At 37.9% G+C, this 10,655-nt stretch overlaps 1 protein-coding gene across 4 annotated transcripts; it reads left to right on the plus strand.

The window, feature by feature from the left end:
• The first annotated feature begins 452 nt into the window (after positions 1 to 452).
• On the plus strand, positions 453 to 4,638 carry LOC145125160 (uncharacterized). Of its 4 annotated transcripts, XM_079060653.1 has the most exons (13): positions 453 to 789; positions 874 to 991; positions 1,472 to 1,925; positions 2,006 to 2,128; positions 2,289 to 2,371; positions 2,558 to 2,711; positions 2,893 to 3,003; positions 3,155 to 3,228; positions 3,454 to 3,709; positions 3,858 to 3,928; positions 4,014 to 4,070; positions 4,399 to 4,460; positions 4,571 to 4,637. In XM_079060653.1, exons 4-9 carry the CDS (start codon positions 2,009 to 2,011, stop codon positions 3,629 to 3,631), a joined length of 720 nt encoding a protein of 239 aa, XP_078916779.1. In that variant the 5' UTR covers positions 453 to 789; positions 874 to 991; positions 1,472 to 1,925; positions 2,006 to 2,008; the 3' UTR covers positions 3,632 to 3,709; positions 3,858 to 3,928; positions 4,014 to 4,070; positions 4,399 to 4,460; positions 4,571 to 4,637. The 4 variants fall into 4 exon arrangements, with proteins under 4 accessions (XP_078916779.1, XP_078916777.1, XP_078916778.1 ...); XM_079060651.1 differs by having other exon boundaries at positions 4,014 to 4,464; positions 4,571 to 4,638; XM_079060652.1 differs by having other exon boundaries at positions 4,014 to 4,460; positions 4,571 to 4,638.
• Positions 4,639 to 10,655: the final 6,017 nt, after the last annotated feature.

The raw sequence follows: 10,655 nt of genomic DNA on the forward strand, positions 1-10,655 counted from the left end.
ACATTTAGTCATTGAACTTTTTAGAGGGAAACGAACTTTCGATTTTGTTCACATTTAGTCACTAAATTTTTTTTCGTTATCTATTTGCCACTAAACTATTGAAACTGTTCACATTTTACCCTTATGACCGGTAACAGCCCGTCATAAGGGTAAAATGTGAACAGTTTCAATAGTTCAATGAGAAATAGATAACGAAAAAAAGTTTAGTGACTAAATGTAAACAAAATCGAAAGTTCGTTACCCTTTCAAGTCATTATCCCTATATATAATAATACTAAATAATATTTGTTAAAAGTATTTGAATATTCATATAAGTTAAATAATACCTTTTAGTATAAAAAACAAAAAAATGATATAGGATGAAAAAAATAAAAAACACTATTTGTGCCTACTCATCTTCTTCATGGCGTGAAATTTTGGAGTTAGACTCGGTCAGAGCCGAGCCCGCTAGCGGCCTTCTCTATCGCCCCTCTTCTCCGACACAATTACATTCGACACCATATCTCACTCTCTCTCTCTCTCTCTCTCTCTCTCTCTCTCTCTCTCTCTCTCTCTCTCTCTCTCTCTCTCTCTCTCCTCCCGCATTTCTATCTGCGCTAGCCGCCATCGCCAGTCTCCACCGCCCTCACCTCCGGTGAAACCCATAAGACGCTCTCGTCTTCTTCTCTTCTTAGCTTCCCAACACTCGTTTCTGTTCATGTAATCATCGTCAATAATCTGAGACTTATTAACTTTCTGGTTTTCAGCTTTCAACCAAGTGGAATGATTAGTTGCGAATCACGGATTCAGGTTAAAACTTTTTATCAACGTCTTGCATAAAGTTTTTAAGTAGTGTGATTAATACCTTTTTGATTTCTGATTTGGATTTACTAGACGATCTCTGTAATTCAAGCCGGTGATAATAACCTTTTGATTTCTGCTTTCGATTCACTACACGATCGCTGTAATTTAAGCCGGCCTCGGGATTTTACAACTTGGTTCTTGCAAGACTGTGAGTATTATTATTTTTGGATGTGGTGTTACTTTAGCTATTTAATGAAGTTATTATTGAATTGTTTTTAGATCTAGGATAAAAAGATCTGGTGTTACTTTAGCTATTTAATGAAGTTATTATTGAATTGTTTTTAGATCTGTGATAAAATGATCTGGTGTTACTTTAGCTATTTAATGAAGTTATTATTGAATTCTTTTTAGATCTAGGATAAAAAGATGTGGTGTTACTTTAGCTATTTAATGAAGTTATTATTGAATTGTTTTTAGATCTGGATAAAAAGGCAAGTACGAAGTGAAATAAATGCACCTTTTTGTAGGAAATCGTGAACTGTACTTTGAAAGTCTCGACAAAAGACAAATTTTAAATGTAGGACCTATTCACAAAATTACTTGAATTGGCCTACACGTTCATTTTTCAATCGTACACATGATAGAATTTAAATTCGTTTCTAATAAATGGAATTTATATAAATTGCAGTGTATACAAACCGTTAGTGCAGACAAACATTTCTCTTAATGGGTCATCCACATAAGGGAAGCAATAAGAGAAGAGGCAAGAAACAAAGCCAACCAATTTCAAATTTGAAGCAACCTGGATGCCAAAACCCTACCTTTGGTCAGACTACTGAGGAATCTATGGTTTTGAGCAGTTTGATGAAAACAGAACAGAGTGGGTTGTTTAACTTTACCATAGTGGAAGAGGATGATGATGCTGCAGTATTGATAGGGGATATGACAGATACAACGACCCTTTTGAGTGACGACGATAATCGGACAATACTTCTTTTGATTTCACAGATAATGCTTCGTGCTCAAACTCTGATGTTTCGGATATATCTGAAAGTAATGATAAACAGATTGCTGCTGTTGGGATTGTGTCAGATATATCATGGAATTCTTCCTACGAGATAATACTTGCAGAGGTTCTGAAGGTGAGTGAACCTACATGTTACTTTCTTCATTTTCTGGTCATCTTTCATCATCAATTAATTAATTTTCATATTGTTTTCAGACAATGGAAGCAATGCCTGATTTAAGTGAACCCTCCCCCGAGCTTTCCAATAGTAGAGAGTATCACAATTCAAACACAACGATTGAACCTGTTAGAGCTTATTTTGAAAAATGTAGCACACATGTAAGTTTGTTATATTACTTTTCATTCTATGAAGGTTTTAAATATGGATCATGTGCCTGGAAATGATGCATGATCACCATGAATTGTTTGGAAATTGGTGATGATAACTTTTTTCGTTATCTAATAATATATTCTTGTGGCCATGAATCATGTGTGACAGTGCCCTGGTAGAACTGCATACTTACCTTCGTCATCTAATCACGATCTCCAGGGTCATATGTCATGTATGAGTTGCTATGGGAGGTAAGATTTTGCAGAAATTATTTGTTTTGTATTGATATGTGATGATTTTGGTGTTAATAATTTTTTTTGGATGGCCACGGGAGTTACATTTATGAAATCAGTTTATTAGAATTTGTTTTTCTTGCCGGATGTTTAGAAATGTTATGAAACAACAACTTACTTTGACTATTTGTGATTTTCTTGTAGGAGTCATATTGATGTTCTTGCTGGTCTCGGAACTTCCTCTGAACAGACTCAGACTCAGGATGTTAAAGAAAAGAATAAATTATATGAACACGACCTTTCTTCCAACAAGAGAATAGGGGTCCAGTGTGGACCCACCCCCACTGATGTTGAGAAGGTAAGTAAAGCTCTATGTTGATAGCTTTTAACATTCATAGAACTTTATTAGTGACGAAGATGAAATGTCCCATTTCAGACTTGTTCTGGTAGACATATGCCTATTAAGTGGCAATTCCTTCTAAAGTCTGTTTTGTGGTCATCTTTCATCTTCACTCGATTAATTTTCATATTTTCTTCAGAATTGGCCTGCTTTATCTCCTATTAAGCCCTCATTTGAATTTTCGAAGAATAGACAGCAACACAACTCAAACATAGAAGTTGTTTCGGATGTTCTTAAAGAAAATTACGTTGTAAGTAACTTGTTCTTTACGTATCTTTAAAATTATGACTTTTATTCTAATGGTTTTATATATGGATGATGTGCCTAAAAATAGTGCATGATCAACATGAACTTTTTGTGTTATATAATATATTCTTATGGCTATGAATCCTTTGTGACAGTTAATTGGTGGGGATTCTTACATTGCGTCATCATCTAATAGTGATCTCCAGGAGGGTAATATGTCATTCAAGAGGTTGTAATTACTTCGTCATCTTATATATTACGGTGTTTTGAATCGATATCAGATGATTTTGGAGTTAATAAAATTTCATTTGGATGGCTTTGGGAGGGAGATTTGTTAATCCATTTATTAGAATTTATTTTTGTCATTGGAAAAAAAAAATGAAGATTTGATGTTTATCAATGTTGTGAAAAGTAGTCCAGCAGCTTACTTTGACTATTTGTGATTTTCTTCTAGGAGTTGGCTTGAAGCTCTTGTGGGCCCCGAAACTTCTTATGAACATACTCTGACTCAGGAAGTTAAAGGAAAGATTCCATTACATGATCCAAATAGTTGGGTGAAGGTAGTAAAAAAGGGTCACACACTCGGGACGTTAAAGGAAAGAGTCCATTACATGATCCAAATACTTGGGTGAAGGTAGTAAAAAAAGGGTCACACATGCAAAAACTTGACTATCTTTCAAAAGACACCGCAAAAAAGCAGCATATTCCTGGTAAGTAAAATGTAGATACGGTTTCACTTCAGAAAATTCAACGATCCACTTTAAGTTTTTTAGGTTTAGGTTCAATATTTTAAAAGAAGTCCCGACCGTTTATGTGTGTAATAATTGATGTAATTTTGATATTTGTTTGTGTGTGAAGGGGGCGATTATAAGAAGTACAGGCATAATGCAAATCAACACTGGGAAAACCAGAAGTCCCTCGTTGAGCAGGCAATAATGTCTACTGTATCGCTTTTAGGCTTTCATTAATGTTCTTGCATATAAGCTGAGCTTTCATTGTCATTCTATACTGCAGGCTAGAAAGGCACATGCAAGTGGAAAATGGGATGAGGGGGTAAATCTCTACGAAAAGGTAGGTACACGAGAGAAAGAGAGGGAGAAGGCCCCCTATAAATGCTACTAAAACACCTTTCTCTTGCAAGAATTTCATGCAACTTTGTTCAATTGATATTGTATTAATATTTTAATGAGCCAACTAGAAACTTGGTTATATAAATTTATGTATGATTGTGTGACGATAATTGAATTTGTGGTTGTTCACACACTTATATACCACCATGGTGATGAATTAAGCCCCAACATGAGTGGTTGGTGATAGGTCATAGGAGTGGTCTTAGGTTTTAAGCCTGAGCATCACCTTTCTTGGCGACATTGTGATTTACCTCCCCATGTTTGTCAAGGGTTCAAGTCCCAACAGCCACAATGTGTGAAAGTTCGGATTCTAATATGGATTAAGCTCCTTGTAGGTACTGAGTTCTTATGGCAGCCACCTACATTATACATTAAACAATGATTCTGCAATCTTCTAGGACATACTTACGTTGTGACTTGAGTTTATAAATTTTTATGCAGGCAAGGATATGGAAAGAAAGGCTGAGCAAGCTGATGAAAGGGCTAGCCAGGATATTTTTTATTCAAGGTTTGTCACTATGTATTGGAGGTGGCAACAAAGCCAACCTGTTATTTACATATACATATACATATATATATATATATATATATATATATATATATATATATATATATATATATATATATATATGTTGATATTGTTATGGAATACAGGAACAAAAATAATATTGTAGATTTGATGACAATCGATTTACATGGACAACATGTGAAAGAGGGAATGACGATACTAAAATATCACCTTGCATTTGGTGTATATGGTCGATGTAAGTATCTATTTCGTTATATATATAGACACACACATAGTTAATCTTGGTAATCGATGTTGTATATACTGAGTTATTATTCAATACATTACAAGAGTATATATATATATATATACTTTACAATGTTACACTTTGACACCTTCTAATATAATATAAAGTCTAGTCTAATATCCCCCCCGCAAGCTAAGGCCGGGAAGCGACTTGTAGCTTGTTTCTCAAATCTAAGAACCGTTGAACAGATAAAGGCTTTGTAAAGACATCCGCAATCTGATCATCTGTGGAGATAAACTGAACCGACAACAACCCTTGAGCCACTTTCTCACGAACAAAATGGAAATCTACTTCGACATGCTTTGTTCGTGCATGGAACACCGGATTTGCTGAAAGATATGTTGCTCCTAGATTATCACACCATAATGTTGGGACTTTCGTCATGGGTACCTGAAGTTCATGTAGAAGAGTCTGTAACCACGTGAGTTCGGCAACCGTGTCGGCCAAGGCTTTGTATTCAGACTCCGTTGAGGACCGAGAGACAGTCTTTTGCTTTCGTGCAGACCAAGATATAAGATTCGACCCAATGTATATGGTATATCCCCCCGTGGATCGACGATCATCCGGGCAACCAGCCCAGTCAGCATCAGAGAAAGCACTGAAATTATTGAAAGTCGAATCAGTGTAAGCGTGAAGAGTGGTCCCAGAATTGCGTTGTATCAAGAGGCCATATGTCGATGTTCCTTTCAAATAACGTAAAATGCGCTTAACAGTGGACCAGTGATTAACCGTAGGGGAATGCATGAATTGACAGACTTTGTTGACAGCATAAGTAATGTCAGGCCGAGATAAAGTGACATACTGAAGAGCACCAACTATTTGCCGATATTTGACTGGATCATCAAGCAGAGGGCTATCACCGAGGGCAAGATTAGCATTGGTTGCAATTGGTGTAGGCATAGGATTGGCGTTGGATAAATTTTCACGTGCAAGAAGGTCCAAAATATATTTGTGCTATGAAAGGATGATGTCCTCGCCTCTTGGAGTAACTTCTATCCCAAGAAAATAGGAAAGACTGCCCATATCTTGAATTGCAAATGAACGACTGAGACTATGGACCACATGATTAATCGCTTTAGGGTTATTGCTTGTCAGAAGAATATCATCAACGTAGACTAGCATATAAAGGAGTGTACCAGCTTTAGAGTAAATAAAGAGAGATGGGTCAGTTTTAGAACCCATGAAGCCGAGACCGTGTAAGGAGCTGGAGAGGCGTTGAAACCATGCCCGGGGAGCCTGTTTTAAGCCATATAACGACTTATGTAAAAGGCATACATGATTCGGTTTTTGTGGATCAACAAAGCCCTGTGGTTGCTGTAAGTACACGGTCTCCTGTAAGTTGCCATGGAGAAAGGCATTTTGAACGTCAAGTTGTCGTAGATGCCAATTTTGTGCAACAGCTAATGAAAGAACAAGGCGGATGGTTGTAGACTTGACAACAGGACTAAAAGTCTCATGAAAGTCGACCCCTGGTTGTTGACGAAAACCTTTTGCTACTAACCTGGCTTTGTAACGTTTAATAGCCCCGTTTTGATCACGTTTTAACTTATAGACCCACTTGCAATCAACTACATTTGTATTAGGAACACGACGTACTAAAGACCATGTGCCATTTTTTAAGAGGGCCGAGTACTCGTCAGCCATGGCTTGACGCCATTGAGGAAGTTTGTTAGCAACAGTAAAGGATTATGGTTCGGTATCAGGAGGAGTGGTATCGGTGTGAAAGGAGTTGGCATCAAATCTGGGATTCGGTTTGGGATTTTGTCTTAAGTTAGGGGGACGAGTGCGAGGTGGTGGGTTGGAAGGTGGTGGTATGGAAGACTCGGGAGTAGAAGAGGGATGAGCATGTGTGTAACGGTCATAAGCGGAAGAAGTGGAGGTAGTGGTGGGGTGTGTATATGTGCGATGGGAGTATGTCTGGCTAGAGAGAGGAGCGGGTTGAGATGAAGTAGGTGATTGCATGGTTGGAGATGTTTGTGGTGGTTCAGTTTGAGGTGGTGTGTCATGTTGGTGGTTGGGTAAAGTTGGAATAGGTGGAGCAGTGGGATAAGATGTGTAATATGGTTCATTGAATGGAGAAGGATCAAGAGGAGTTGGAGATATGGAAAACGGAAATAACTGTTCATTGAAGCGGACATGGCGTACAATATAGATGCGGTCGGTTTGTGGATCGAAGCAGCGATAGCCATGATGGGAGGTACTATAACCGAGAAACACACATGGTGTAGAGCGGAGATCCATTTTATGTTTGTTGTAAGGGCGTAGGTGAGGAAAACATTGACACCCAAACACTCGTAGGAACGAATAATCAGGTTGATGGCGAAAGACAAGTTCAAAAGGTGAAGTATTGGAATTTGTCCGTGAGGGCATCCGATTATTAAGATAAGTAGCGGTGTCAAAGGCAAAATGCCAAAAACGTTGTGGAACATTGGATTTGGCTAATAATGTGAGGCCGGTTTCGACAACGTGTCGGTGACGACGTTCAACATAGCCATTCTGTTCACTTGTGTGTGGACAAGAGAGACGATGTATGATGCCAAGAGTGGAAAAGAAGGAAGAAAGGTTTCCGAATTCACCCCCCCCCCCAATCGGTTTGAACAGATTTAAGTTTAGTGTCAAATTGGCGTTCAACAGTGAGAAGAAATTGTTTAAAGGTAGGGAAAACATCAGATTTTTGCTTTAAAGGAAATATCCACATGAATCTAGTAAAATGATCTACACACAATAGAAAATAATGGTGACCACCAAAGGATGTAACAGGAGCAGGACCCCAAACATCACAAAAAACAAGATCCAAAATATGATTGCTTTTAATATTAGATGGTAATAAATGAAGTTTTGAGGACTTGCCAATAGAACATGAATCACAAGAAATACTAGAAAAATTGTTTGTCAAAGGTAAACGAAACTTACAAAACATAGACTTCAAAAGTTGAGGGTGCAGGTGGCCCAATCTTTGATGCCATGTAGTCGGAGAAGCACGAGTTGCAGAGAAGGACACTTTAGATTGCACTCTTGGGAGGTTGAAGGAATAGAGACCCCCGTTACTTGGACCCATGTGGAGGATATTGTGTGTAGACGTGTCCTTCACAAGAAAAAAGGTAGAATGAAATTCAAAATAAATATTATTATCTTGACAAAATTGTTGAACAGAGAGAAGATTTTGTGTAATGGCTGGGACATGTAGGACATTGTTTAAGATTGAATGTTTTGTTGGGTGAATAGAAGCTTGAAGAACCAATATGTAAGATAGGTAAACCTTTACCGTTGCCAACATGAAGATTATCCTCGCCATAGTAGGCTTCAGAGTTGTAAAAACTAGACAGATTTGATGCAACATGATGGCTCGATCCTGTATCTAGAAGCCAGGTACTTGAAGCTTGTGAACGGTAATCAGCATAGTTGGCAGACGGTGCCTGTCTCGATCTGAGTGTACTGGGGTCACGGTTTGGACATTGAGACGGTACATGCCCTATACCACACCTGTTACATGTACCAAAAACAATATTTTGATTAGATGCCCAACTAAACTGATTACGAGTACCTCCTCCTTGAATGCGATTGTTGTAGTTCCCACGTCCACGATTGTTGTTGGAATTGCCTGGTCGACTGTTTTGAGCCCGATCATGATTGTTCTGAGATCTATTTGTGTAGTGTGCTTGAGGTTGTTGGGAACTAAGAGGTTGCAACTGAAAACCTAAATGAGCAGCAAGTTGTTGAATGGCTTGAACTGCCTCTGTGGAAGCCTGGTTGGAGATGGTTGTAGTGGCTGGTTTCCGAATGGATGTTGGTGCAGTGAAGGCTTGCGCTGGAGTAACCTCGGTGGAGGTTTTTGAGATCATATAATCATGATCTAACAGTAGAGCATGAAGATCAACGAAGGGAATAGGGACTTGACGGGCAAGGATGGTTGACTTTAGACCATTGTATTCTTCACGCAACCCAAATAAAACGAGCATAACCAAATCTTTTTCTTTCATGGGTTCGCCTATGTTGGCTAGGGCATCCGAGTATTCTTGAGCCCTAGTAAGATAGGCAGATGACGACTCATCAGGTTTCATTTGTATCTTCAACAATTGAGTCTTCAAGGTGTATTCCCTTGAAGAGGTATGAGGGGCAAAAGCACGTTCCAGAGCAAGCCATAATTCTTGAGAATTGTTTCCTTGAACATGTTGAAAAGCACTTTCAGGGATTGTGGACAGAACTATCATCCTTACGTGAGCATCATTCAAAACCCAGATTGTAAACTCAGGGTTGACTTGTGTAACAGCTGTCGGTTCTTTGTCTTTATCAGAAGAGGATGTAGTCACTGAGATTGTAGATGAGGGACAAGGAATGGTACCATCGATATAGCTGAATAGATTGTTTGTTACAAGAAAGGGCTGAATCATCGTTTTTCAGTACCCGTAATTGGTTGAGGATAGTTTGAAACCAAACTTGTGTGAGTTGTGAACGGTTTTCTCAGCTTGAGTAAAAGCAACAAGAGTTGTCATCTTGTTCTGTGATTACCTGTGATTACCAGGGAACAGAAAAAAATAGAAGAAGATGGCAGTTGACGACTTCTGGAGGGAGAACGGCTAGTGCGGCTGCCGATTAGGTTTAGGGCTCTGATACCAAGTTAATCTTGGTAATCGATGTTGTATATACTGAGTTATTATTCAATACATTACAAGAGTAAATATATATATACTTTACAATGTTACACTTTGACACCTTCTAATATAATATAAAGTCTAGTCTAATACACATTGTGTTTTCGATTGTTTTTTAATCGTTGTGATATACAGCTCTGAGGCGGCTCCGCGTTATCACCGGATATGGGAGTGGAGGAACTGGGCAGTCGATGCTGAAACTGGCGGTATGAAATCATGCCTTTTTAATGTAGAAATGAGCATTACCTTATTAACTGTTTCAAGGATCAATCATCTCATGTTTTTGTATAGCTTAAGATGTCTGAATGTTTGTTGAATGTTTGTTATAGGTTGTTGATCTCTTAAAAACGGAGAAATTTGAGTGGGAGAAAGAAAACGAAGGTAGTCTTCTAATCAAATTCGACATGAAGAAGAGAAAGTTGGGGTTTGTGAAATTGTAGTTACTCTCATTAATCTTTTTTCCTTCCATTTTTCCTTTGGACAATTTGTTTTTTTTTCGAAAGAGATGGACAATTTGTTGTATGAGAATGAAACAAATATGTGGCCCGTGAGTTCGATTTCCCAAAACCCTTTTGAACATCGGTTAATTTACAATGCCAGAAATGATAATTAAGCAATGATCAACGATTATTTTTAGATTAAAACTTGGTTTAAGATAAAATGTTTGGAAAATATAATAAGTAAGATGTAACGTCCCAAAAATTAACACAAAAAATTTCCGTTTTTAAAATTAATAAAATTATTATCCAAAACATCATAAAAACCATGGTGAAACAAAGTGTATCAACTACAACACAAAACTTTAGAGTAACATAAAATGCATAACGAGGTGGTGTGTGCACTGCAATCATCATGGGCTCTTCCCCTCCGAACTAGAAGTACATGAAAACATAAACTGAAAACCATAAGCTCAAAACTTAGTGAGTTCCCTAGAATACCACATACCATACATAATAAATATATAATGGGCCCCGCTTGACATCGGGCCCCGCTCGGTATACAGATCTGTCAGTAAACATATAAACACATAACACGTGCAATAATCACAAAGATAAATAA

This window comes from Lactuca virosa, chromosome 7, assembly GCF_052849685.1.
Source record: "Lactuca virosa cultivar CGN04683 chromosome 7, Lactuca_virosa_CGN04683_v6, whole genome shotgun sequence".
Classification (NCBI taxonomy): domain Eukaryota; kingdom Viridiplantae; phylum Streptophyta; class Magnoliopsida; order Asterales; family Asteraceae; genus Lactuca; species Lactuca virosa.